The following is a 13,423-nucleotide window of genomic DNA, read 5'->3' as shown; positions in this document are numbered from 1 at the left end:
TTAAATTTTAACACTGAAAATGACAGAATGATCATTATATTTTACGGCTACCAAAAACAAAGATCGGATGATTCCACTTTTTTCGACAAAAATCAGCTTATCCTTAAAAAAATTATTAGAAACCAGCTTGAAATTTTATTCATCATTTTTTCTTAATGCATAAATCCCTCTTTTCTTCTGACCCTACGTAAAATAGGACTTCAAATTTTCTTCCGTTAAAGATGCTCTTTGCCTATAATAAGAAAGAGGTAATCTAAAACACTAGCATGGAAAAAAATTTTCTAAATCAAATCATGTGACGTACATTGCCTTTTAGCATTAAGGTATGTTTCTATATAATATTCCCAATCAATTTTTGAATAACTTTTAGTTAGACAATTAAATTTCTGACAGATTGTAATTACTAAATCAGTTTCATTCTAACTTTTTATTTTGTTAAGTAAATCAATTCCCAAATCAAATTATAGTAAAAAATTTAGACAGATAAATTCTATCATTATTTAATAAAAAATTAGAAGTCTCTAAAAATTTTCAAACCTTTCATCAATGCTACGATTTTGATGAGTATTTGATGTGGAACTAATTTGCATAACAAAACGAAATTTTAGAACTAATTTGATGTCTGATAAAAAGTTCCCAAAAAAACCGATTTGGGTATCACTTTTCCAAACAACGTGTGGTGTCCTTTCAAAGCTTTTCTTCATGAATTTTGGTGTTTATTAGCTAACTTATTACCTTCTATTTTTGCCTCCTCTATTAGCATCGTGGTTTTCATCCAAATCCAATCTGCCAGTCTTTTATACAAATAATTAATCCAATAATATTAAAGAGATAAAAAAAAAACAACTAAAACTTATTTTATTTAATATTTATTAATTATTATAATAATTAATTAATATTAAATAAAAAAATTTTAACTGTTTTTTATTAATATTTTTTATTACCATTTTTTATTACTATTTCTGAATGACATCGAGAATGAAAATTATAAAAAAGCCATAACTTAATCATTAGTGCAAATAGTTTAACATGTAAAGAAAAAAACCCACCAAGCGCACCCAAAGAAATCAAGATCAAAAGAAAATTAGACATTAAAGGATTCTGTTATCCTTAATCTAAAACTAGGTAATGGTAAAACTTTTGAAGCAAAAATGATTTATATAATTAATAAGCTGCAATTTATACAGAACTATGTTGCCATTCAATTTCAAAAGATTATTCTTAATTAATATGTAGGGTATAATTCTTTAAATTGGATTCGTCCTCATTTCGATATTCAAATTGTAATTATATTTTAGATGATAATTATGAATGAGCAAACAACAGAAAAAAAAAAAGAAAGAAAGAAAGAAAGAAAGAAAAATGTAAGACATAAAATGTTACACCCAGAAAAGTATATGTACAAGTTTCATTCACAACTAGTCGCAATCTTTTAACATGCCGATTAAATCCACCATTGTTTTCCATTGCATCATATATATACAATATTCCTAATTTTGTTTTGTCTTCAACATTTGTCTTTCATCGTCTTAATTTGTTCAACAATGTAACAACATATATGTTCACATAAATCAAACCTTGTACATTATTCATACCTAATTCTTGAATGAATCTTTATATAGCTAAGCCAGCAGGCTATTTCCTTGAATATTAACACGCAAAAAAATTAGAAGCTGACTTTGCCATGATTCCTGCAAACTCATTGAAACTAATAACACCGTCACCATTGCTATCAGCTTCGGCCATCATATCGGAAAGCTCACGGTAAGTTAACGGATGGCCCATTTTTGCCATGGTGCTGGCAAGTTCTGCGGCGGTAATGTAGCCATTTCCGTCTTTATCAAATGATCGAAACAACTCGCTGAGTTGTTCTTGATTGATTAGGACATGCTCATTCAAATCAGGTAATAAGGCATGAACAAGCTCATCAAATTCTATATATCCATTGCCATTGTTGTCCATGTTGGTAAGTAAGGCATGGAGTTGATCGCCGGTGGGTTTGATGCCGAGAGATCGAAGGAGGGCGGCGAGCTCTAGGTGGGTGAGGCTTCCATCGGAGTCGGTGTCAAAGCGATTGAAGATGTCGTGCAGCTGATTGATCTGCTCGGAATGGAGGTTGGCCATCGCAAAGGGACGGATGTGGTTGTGGTTGTGGTTGTGGTGGTAGAAGATGAGAGCAAGAGAGAGGTTTTGAGTTTTGACCTAAAATGGTAAATGGCTAATTAGTTGGAACCTTTTTGCTTTTATTTGATGATGAAGAATGTGAGGTTCTTGTGTCGTCTGATTTGGTTGCGGGATTGGTTAGTTACATTGTTTTATAACAGGCACAGCCTTGAATTGTTAATTATAAACTATATTTGAGTGAATTCAAGTTATATAAAACTAATGGAATCTTCCAATGTAGTAAAACCCTATGCTTTTTAGAGAATATTAACCAACATTATAACCGAGTTGAGAACTACTGATGAGTACTATAATTAGTACAAAACTTCTCATTGCAATAAGTAATACCTCGACATTGGCTAATAATTTGTTTTGGGTATAATAAAAGCAGATAGCATTGTTTTTCCTTAATAAACATCTATATCTATATAGTTTAGCTAGATAGTTCGTTAAAAATTTCAACGAGATTAGATAAGTTTACAACTTAATTAATTAATGTTTAATTAAGTAATAGAGTATAGTCTTTTTTAAAAAAATAACAAAAGAAAAATAATCTTTTATGTATTTGGCCTTAAAGCGATTGCACCAAACTTGCTACGCATGCTTGGAATGGTAAATTAGCAAAGACTAATTATCCATTCATTCTACTCAATATGAAACTCACCACTAACTTCTTCAGCCTACTTGTTTATATTTTTTCTATGGAAAACTACCAAAAGTATCTATGAAGTTTACAAACGTTGACAAAAGTACTTATAAATTAAGGAAATTAACATTGTATCTATAAAAAATAAATTTCGAACGACAAAAGTATCTAAACCCTAATTTTTTATTGATTTTTAATCTACTTATGATCTTTGCTGAAGTAAATTTCAAATTGTATGAACGGATTTGTTAGTTTTTTATGGTTGATAGATGTTTCAATTTCTGGTTTTGCTAGAGTGAATTGAAATTGGATGAATGAATTTAAAAATTTTTTATGTTTTGAGTACTTTTTTAGTGTTTGATTGATTTAGTTTGGGTATGGATTGTAAACTTATTACTGAATCGGTTGAGGTCCGATCATCCACCATTTATTTGTCGATTGATTTAATTCTGTTGTAGGAGTAGTTTCGAATTTCATGACAAGGGTTTTAAAGATGCATGTTGAGTTATGGAAGGTTAAAAAAGTGAGTTAGTGTTGAGGGTGGGTAGCTTGAGAATTTTATTAAAAAATTAATAAAAAATTAAAATTTTGATACTTTTAACGTACAGAACTCATCTTTTATGGATATTTAATTTTCTTAATTTATAAGTACTTATATCAGCGTTCGTAAACTTCATGAATATTTTTGATAATTTTTTTTTTGTATATATAATGTCCCTGAATTTTGAGCTTTATTCCATCTTTCATTCTTTTCCCATATCGAAATGCTCATTTTTAAAATATACTTCACTATTTGTTCTACACAGCTTAGATAATAATAGAAGATAGTAACTACTATTGAAAGGAAAATGTAATAAGGAGAGAAATTATTTGATGAAATATTTGTGACAAAGTTAATCACATAGCAACCATAATAATACCATACAACAAACACACCCTTCTTTATTCAGCTCTTTTATATCATATCTATGTCTTAGTGTTGATTTAGATTAGCTCTTTTGAGTAAATTTTTTTTAATTAAAGTATTTTTATTTAATTTTATATTTATTTAGGTATATTTTTTAAAAATTGTTTTTTTTAACTAATAGTATTTTGCTTTTAAAAAGTAAAAGCTAAAGATATATTTAATATTTTAAAAAAATTTAAAAAAAATTATCTAAATATAAATAGTTGTTGTCTATTAAATAAAGATATATTTTTAAAAAAATAAATCCTTTTTTTAAAAGTCAATTTAAACTAATTCTTATTTGAGTAAAAAAAGTATTTTTTATAAAAAATAAATCTTTTAAAAAAATAACTTTGTTAAAAAATGTAAATTATTTATTTTTTCTAAAAATTAATAATATCTTACTTTTAAAAAAATAAAAATAAAAAATATTTTTAATATTTAAAAACTCTTTTTAGAATTTAGGGTCAACTTTCCTTTCTATCCATACTTAATTCCATCCAAGATGGACAATCATGGATAGAATACAGATAGAGCTTCTGCCAAGTTTGAACTAAAATAGAAAAATCCAAACAATTTCAAAGAACTTTGCACTAATTGAATCCAATCTTTCTTTGATGAACATAAATGTCAAAGTGTTCACAACAAATCCATTAAAACACATAATCCCTGTAACACCCTACTGATGCGAATTTTACAAACCACAAAATACCAGTAAGTACAACGGATCATATCAAGTAATAACTCACGGTGAGTGAATATCGATCCCACGAAGATTAACGGATTAAGCAAGTAAAATTAATCATTAATCTAGTCAGACAATCAAATTAGGATTTTGAAAGGCTTTATTCATAAACAGAAATTAAACGAAAGAAAACAGTGAGGTGTGAGAAATAATATGAATTAAAGAGTTAAGGTTTCGGAGATGTTGAAACTTTTGGATTAATATTTTTCACTTTCCACCTTGATCATGCAAAAATACTTTTATGACAAACCGTTAGTAATCAAACCCCAATCCCTTGATGATTTAATTTCTCTTTAACATAATTAATCGCTAATTCCTTAGTTAATTACTTAAAGAAAGAGTTGAAGAAAGTTCACAGATTTATAAAGCCACACAATTCATACGAATTTCTCCTAGTTGATTTTATGTCACTTATCAATCCAGTTTCAAAACTTAAGAATTATGAGAATCGGTTTTCAAGCTTAATTCAATTAATCGACTTTCCCAAGAAATTAAAATAATTCAAATCAGAGAAGAATTATTTCCCAACACATTCAAACCCTTTAAGATGAAGAATAAAAACCTATTCTTGAAAAGAAATTAATGCATTAATCAAAGGTGTAAAAAGCTAAAACATTAATCCATGGAATCAATAGAGCTCCTAACTTTAACTGAAGAGAGTTAGAAACTCATGTTCTTCCTTGAAATCCTTGAAAAATAAAGCTGCCGAAGCAGCCAAGAGCCTCCTCTGAAGAGTCTCTCTCTGCCTTAAATACTAACCCTAATTTAAATTAAAATAGAATCAAAACTAAAACAGAATCAAATATATCTAATTAATGATTGCCTCTAGCATAACTTCTAATATTTATCTTCTTGTAATCCTCAATTAATGCTAAGATTAGTGGATTTTGAATTGAGTCTTGAATTGATGAGGAAGTGGACATTTGGTAACTTGAATTGAGGCCCTAAGAGGTGTAGAAAATCTCACGTAGCACATGAAATGTATTGCGCACCAAGTGAAGCAATCTTTCGGCCTAGAATGTATTCTGTTGGGGTCACATCCAAAGTGAAATAGGCTACATTGTACGTGAGCCAATTTTCTTCAATTATGGGCTTCCTTTGCTTCTTCACATTATACGTGGTAAATTTCACGTTATATGTGAAAACCAACTTGTGCATACGTACGTTCGCCAAAATTTGCTTTTTGTGCATATGCACACATATATGCGTACGCACAGTTGCTGCGTCTTACGTGAAATTTTCCACGTACTACGTGAAATGGTGAATGATATGTGCGTGTGCGTATGCACAAGTGTGTCCGTACATACAGATCCCTTTTCTTCTCTTCACGTTTCACGTCTTTCACCTTCTCCTTCCAGTGAGCTTTCTGTCATTCACAAAAAGCATTCTGCTTGTCATTGTTTGTCATAGAGAGCTTTCTGTTTATTGCTCTCCATCTTCCTTTCTGTTATGTTTCTTTCTGTTTTTCTTCTAAAATTTCCTATAATTAATGAAATTCAACTAACCAAAGTAATGTTCATTCCAACCTTAAATTCTTGATTATTTAATAAAAATTCTTATTAAACCAATTCAAATCAAGAAAGAAAAATACTAAAGATGCGGACGCATCACCTACCACACAGAGATTTACGTCTAGGATGTAAATCAAAGATGGTGAGGTGCTACAACCTCTAAAAGAAAAAAAAAAAAATATATATATATATATATATATATATATATATATATATATATATATATATATATATATATACACGTAGTAGTAGTTGAAAGAAAAGTATAACAAGGAGCCTTGAAGGAAAGCTTAAGCAACGAGTCGCAAAAAGAAAAGCGCATCGCTCGCGTGAACGGAAACTTAAGTACGAAGAAGAGTAAGGAAATATATAAATAATAAGAGCGGAAAGTCAAAAGGTACATAATATCAAGCTCCAGCCTCGACCTGCGAAGCTAAGGCCGGCCGGAGAATATGTACATACATACATACATATATATAAGTATATCCCAAAATATCCCAACATACATAAAGTAATCGTCTAGTTCTCCAAAAGGCCTCTAAGAGGACTAAAAATAAGTTATATATATACATAGGAGAGTCTATAAACATAAATATATAATCGACAACCCAAAATATAACAGCCCAACTTTGCTTGCCATAGGAACCTTCAGACGCTTAGCGAGGAGCCTCTCGACCTGCATCTGAAAACGACAACATATGTATGGGATGAGAACTAGAGGTTCTCAACATGGTAATGGTACCCATATAAATAATATATAAGGTCCCGGGAAAGTTAGAGGCGATCCTAGATCTTTGACACTCATATTTAGAACTTAGAGTTATAAATTAAACCAGAAATCAGGTAAACTATCTAAGGTACTCAAGTTTCTAATCCAATATATAACTTAACACTTTAATCTCACTTTCCTTTAACCCTCTGAAACACCGGTGGAACTACCCTCGTCACTCCTCTGCCAAATGAGGGTTCTCTCAGTCACATAGGCATACAATACAGACAAAGAAAATACAGATAGAGTGCAGATATAGTAGGTAGAACATATAGCAATTAAACATAGTAATTCAAATAGGCAAACCCAAGTAATGCAAACTCAAACAAAATGTTGGCAAAAAAATACTGAAAATTAACACATACTTTTGTGCAAGCTTGTCATTTGTTTTCTTCAATCTTGCTTTTGTTATTTCTTACATTTCTTCACTTCTCACAATATATACAAAAGATTCTATTAATATATAAAATTTTGATGAATAAACAAAATATAGCATTACGATGATAGTTTCTGAATCTTACTCATCATCAAATTCGGTTTTTTTTTTGGGAAGATGAATCCACAATACCACGCTTCCTCTTTTTGGAATCCATCTTGAAAAAGCAAACAATCATCAGGCAAATAAACACAATAAAATTGACAAAATATACTGAAAACTAACACATACTTTTTTGCAGGCTTATCATTTTTTTCTTCAATCTTCTTTTTGTTATTTCCTCCTTTTCTTCACTTCTAGCAATACATGCAAAAAAATTATGTTTATAAAGATAATTTTGATGCAAAAAAAATATGATTACAATGATAGCCTCTGAATCTTACTCATCACCAAATTCAATCTCCATTTGGGAAGATGAATCTTCAATAATGTGCTTCCTTTATTTGGATTCCATCCAGAAAAAGTACAAACACACAAGGTAAATAAAGTGAATAAATATTTACAAAAGATATCGAAAAGTAATACTTACTTCTTGGCCATTCTCTCAGATTGTTTTTTTCTCTTCGGTGTCTCCTGTGAGTCATGTTCAAAATCAGACTCATACTCATAAATATTTTCACTTTTCGAAGATGAGTGCGATATAACAGTCGTTTCCTTTTGTGGCTTCTTTTGTTCCTTCTTTTTCTTTCTTTTTTGATTGGTCTCTCAGCTGTGTTCTTCTCACGATGCCCTAAAATAGGAAAAATATTAGTTAGCATAAAATATTAAAAAAATACATCGAAAATAAAGAAAAGATTTCTATCGAGTTGCCATTTTATCTTTCATTTTAGCTTCTATTCTTTCAACCAGCTTCTCCCTAGTCCAATATTGAACCCATGGTGGTCCAGAAATTGTATCCACCGACTTAATCTTGTTTATAGATTCATGAAAATATACAATCATCAGAGTAAAGAGGCAACCATGGACTGCAAATTTCTTTTTCAATTTGTGCCCTCTGATGCTCTTGATGAGGAAGTTGAGTACATGAGCATCCCAATTTCATTGTCGTATTGTGTCCACATGAAGAATGGGTGGCATGTGAACCAGAAAAAATTTGTTTATTGTTGTCGGCAATAAGAAGCACTTCTGAATGAAGAGGATGAATATCCTCTTGAATTTTAGCTGATTTTCCTGCCCATCTGCACTCATGTCCATTATAGAGTTTGTCAATTGTGACAAAGTCCAGCCTTTGAAGTTTTCAATAAGTTCCTTTTGCTCCTCATTGATTCTTTTATTTTTAATTTTGCTTGGATAGTGCTCCTCTACAATAGTATTAAAAATATTTCAATAACACAGAAATAATTTAAAAAATACTGAAATTTGATTTACAGAATAGATTACAAAATAAATTTTTATCAGATGCATTCAAGCCAAGGGCATCTTCTGTTTTTCACAGGTGATCTCGATTACATGGTAACGCATATGCAGTGTGTTATTGAACAAATTAAATAAATATGCTAATTCTTTCAAGAGCTTATGCGGCACATTTAAGGTAGGGATATGCGTCATAGCACCAAATCCCAATTCTTCGATAATAGCTTTTTTCTCATTGCTCATGTTGTAGAATATATCATGAATGGATCCTGTGGAGCATCTCAAATCATAAGTTTTTTTATAAATAAATGAGAATTATGTTACATAACTATATTTATACAAAAAAATTGAGTTGTTTTAACATATATATGATTAGATAATATTTTGGTCCTTCCTTTTTCGCGATGTTCCTGTCAGTAACTTTTTCATTGTCATTTTTTCTATAAGGAATAAAAACTTAGGTTAATAGGTGACAACAATACCAAATACACATTAATTCAAATGAAATACACCAAAATACAAAACAAATACACCATTATTATCTCTTGATTGCATCACACAATGTTAGTTCAAAAACATATGCAACTCAATCAAACATGCACAAAATGACACCAGAAGCACTACAATAATTTTCTATGGGCTAGTTACAACAAATGCATGAACAAAATTCCTCAAAAATGGACAAAAAATACATGCAAATCACTCAAACATGCAAAAAAATATCAGAAGTACTACAACAATATTCTGTTGCCTAGTTACAACAAAAAAGGACAACAGCACCAAGCACACCTCAATTCACATGAAATACACCGAAATATAACTCAAATACACTGTTATTATTTCTTGATTGCATCACCCAATGTCAGTTCAAAAACACATGCAATTCAATCAAACATATACAAAATGACACCAGAAACACTATAACAAATTTCTAAACACATGCAACTCAATCAAACATGCACAAAATAACATCATAAGCACTATAATAAGATTCTATTGTCTAGTTACAACAAAAAGAGGATCACAACACCAAGTACACCTCAATTCACATGAAATACACTGAAGTTGTTACTGATTACTACACATAAACTCAGTTCGAAACATGCAAACACTCAAACATGCACAAAACACATTTAAATCCCTCAAACACCTGCAAATATAGGTTAAACTATACGACAAACACTACGTAACATTTTTACACCGGTCTAACACAATTATCATCAAATGAATAGTATAATGACCACAATAATATATACTTTAACGCAAGCACATAAAATGAATCTACTAAATAAACAGAAATATCACTATCTAGTGTTTTGCGATCGAAAATGAGAAGGAAAAAAGTACAAAATTGAATGATTAGTGAACAATATCTTTAATAATGATTCATCTTTTGTTTCCGTGTTTCTTTGTGAAGATTTCGAACATAACTTTGAGAATTTCTTGAGTTTTTGCGATGATTTTAAAAGATTTTTTAGAGATTTTGAATGAAATTTGAATTTTGATCATTGTAGTTTTGATCGAGGAAGAAAAAATGTTTTTTATATTAACGTTAGTGGTATTGAATAGTTGTAAGAGCACGCGTATACATGCTCTTTAATCTTAAGTTAGTTTTTATTGGATTTGAGTCAATTTGGTTAGACTTAGTTTCCAAAAAAATTGGTAGGTATAGCATACCTGGTCAAAATATAAGAGGCTTTCGGTGGTTTACCCTTTGAAATTGAAATTGTTTGTTTGTTCGTTCGTGGACACCCCCTACTTTCATGAGTCTTTCTCAGAGTCGCTAGTGTGACTGTAACAGGATCGAAGAATGTTACTCTGATCTTCATAGTTGAAGATATCTTGCCGGTTTTGTTAGTTTCTGTGTCACTGACAGTCGTCGTTCTTGCGTCTTCAAAACGTGAAGGTGACCCCTCCAATGTCGTCGTCCGTTCTACGCCGTATCCTGCTTCTCCCCCAGTCCCACATCGTTGTGACCTTCACCGATTTGAGGATGAGACTTAACTGCTGCTTCTGCCTCTATGCACTTTAACAATCTCTGCAACGTGTGCTTTTGCCGTTGTTCTTTTGCTCCCATTCCCCTGCGCCGTAGCTGGCTTGCATTTGTTCTGTCTTGTTCTACTGTGGTTGTCGTTCTGACTCCATGGAACTAATGCTTCCGGAGTTGCGATGCCATTGCTGCTATCGCCGTTCCTGCATCTTGCTTCCCTTGTCTATGTCGCAGTCTCTGAGCTATCAAACCGCCACTGCCGCCATTTTGTCACTGCTGCTGTTGGTCGCTGAAGCTGCACCAGAGAAACCGCCAGCCACCATTACCCATCCTCACATTCTCTGTGAGCTTAGTTACTGCTTTGAGGTATGAATCTTTAATGAAATTAAGTATTATTCTCTCAAACCCTAGGTTATGTGATTATGATAAATTTGGTGAACTTAATTCTGTTTGTTGTGTTGATTATTGATTGTATGATGATCATAATGGTAAGTGAATATGATTGGGATTTATGTTAACCACGAGGTATGGTGATCTTGGCAATATTATGTTGGAATTGATTGTTGATTATGCTAACTCTATGAAACTGTGTTAATTGATTTGTTATGGTCAATGATCATAGTTAAAAATATGGCAATATCGAGTTAAACTTGAGGATGCATTTTGACAAACATCAACTTATGAAAAGTAGACGCTGCTGGAATTTTGTATACTTTGCTTAAAAATGTGAATTGGATGGTTATTGTAACACCCTCACTATCAGAATGTCATGCTTCCGACTGCGCCACTCTGATAGCTCGAACATTACGACGACGCTTAACATATTTAATACTAAGATAGGAGCCAGCCGTATAACCTTCCAAAAGACTTTTAATTGAAAGCATAAATACATACTTACAAGCCACATATAACACCTACAAAGAATATATATATATATATATTGACTTCCAAACATTACACAATACAAATCCTATCCCTCTTACAAAATGTATAAAGATAAAGGTGAGAGAAAATATAATATCTAAAACAATACAATATATCATATAAACGGAAACGAAAAATAAACTCTTCGAGACTTCTTCGTCCGTATCCTGAAAAGGAAACACCTGTAGGGGAGTGAGAACATCGTCCTCGAAAGGGTTCTCACTATAGGGTTACAGAATTGATATAATAAGATACGTAAAATAAATCTGTTTTCAGAGTACAGTGATCGTTGTTTGCCTTATTTATCGTTTCAAAAATCAAAGGTTTACATTTTCAAAAATCCGAAATCCTTTTTAAAAGAGAAATCTGTTTATTCTTCAAAACCCAAAACCTTTTGTATCAAAACTTAAAAGTTTTCCTAGACAGTATGAATGACCAAGCTGTTCCAAGTATAGGTTCATTAAGTGTATACTGAACCAGTTTGATTTTTCATATTTTACTAAACCAAAAACTCAAACCAATCACGGCCTCCAACCCATCACATAATCAATCGTGGCCTAAGGCCCAAACAACTCAATCACAATCCAAAATCACCACAATCCAACTAATTTCAGTTACAAACACAAATAGAAAGATTCAAACACAAACAAAGCAGTTACATCAAGTATAGCAATTAGCAGTTAAACATAATTATTCACGTAGGCAAACCAATTACAAGTTGCACACCCAAACAATGTCACATAGATGCATATGATGAATGTCTATTCTATTGGCTCGTGATATCACTTATCAGTCTATAAATGCCAACCCGACACATCCTTTCGGATGTCGCTTTTCTACCACGCCAAGGATATAGTGCCCTGCACACTCTTGCGATGGAAATTCTGCCACGCCAGGGATATAATGCCCTACACACTATTGACCCACGGATATAGTGTCGGGCACACTCGCATGTGTAACCCAAGGATATAGTGTCTGGCACACTCTTGCAGCAGAAAAGATTATCCATCATAATTCAACCCAGGGATATAGTGTCTGACACACTTTCAATAAGTCCATCGTCCTTTTCCAAGTTCCAAAACTCATCATCAGTTTCTAATTTCTCAAATCAATTTCCTTTACAACCAAAAACCCATTTCCTTGGTGACATATTCCGAAACTCCAAAAAACTTCAAAATCATATCAATTGTAAATCTCTTCCAAAAGTCATCAAAATCATTCGTTTTAAATCAGGATTTGGTAATGAAATTTCACAGAAGAGTCTCAAAACTTTAGGGGAGTACAACCTAACTCAATTTCTTAAAAAATTATTGAAACTCTTAAAATCATAGCTTCTTAGTTTGAGTAAATAGAAACATAATTTATTATAAAACTGAATCATATAAAGTCACAAGTCCAAACCCAATCCAAAACCAGTTCATTTAAATTAAAACCACTTTCAGGCCCCTCTTAAAAACCAATTCTCTGACTTCTTCCAAAACGTCACACACGCAATTATTCAATCAAAGTCTAATTTCCTTTAAAATCATTAAAAGCTCCTCTGAATGAAATTCTTAAGTCTAACCAAAAACATAAGCCCTTTTTATATTTAAAATCGATATTAGAACATAATACTTTTCTTCAGTGATTCAAAATTGTAAAGTAATTCTTTTCTAAATAAATCGAACTCAAGACATATAGTTTTCTTAAATAAATTAAACTCGAAAACATAACTATTTTCTTAATAAATCATATAATACAATTTCTCAAATCCAAACCTTTCTAAATAACTTTTCAAACAAAGTCTAAGATTTTTGTAGAAATTTCGGCAGCACCTCCCCTAAAACTTGGACTTTGCCACCCTTTTCGGGTCCCAACAAAACCATTTCACAATCATTTTCTGCGGTCCAAAACCAAAATCAGTTCAAAAGCAAGCTAAATCCAATCATTCATATTATTTT

The 13,423-nt window shown here is 31.6% G+C and overlaps 1 protein-coding gene across 1 annotated transcript; it reads right to left on the bottom strand.

Annotated features, from left to right (window-relative positions):
* Window positions 1–1,354: 1,354 nt before the first annotated feature.
* LOC112747116 (probable calcium-binding protein CML15) lies at window positions 1,355–2,267 on the bottom strand. The gene has a single exon (XM_025795138.3). It carries the CDS (start codon window positions 2,122–2,124, stop codon window positions 1,651–1,653), a length of 474 nt encoding a protein of 157 aa, XP_025650923.1. The 5' UTR covers window positions 2,125–2,267; the 3' UTR covers window positions 1,355–1,650.
* Window positions 2,268–13,423: the final 11,156 nt, after the last annotated feature.

The sequence above is a fragment of the Arachis hypogaea genome, chromosome 15 (assembly GCF_003086295.3).
Source record: "Arachis hypogaea cultivar Tifrunner chromosome 15, arahy.Tifrunner.gnm2.J5K5, whole genome shotgun sequence".
In the NCBI taxonomy this organism is placed as follows: domain Eukaryota; kingdom Viridiplantae; phylum Streptophyta; class Magnoliopsida; order Fabales; family Fabaceae; genus Arachis; species Arachis hypogaea.
Note: the sequence above shows the minus strand (reverse complement) of the source record. Positions and strands in the feature narration are given on the sequence as shown.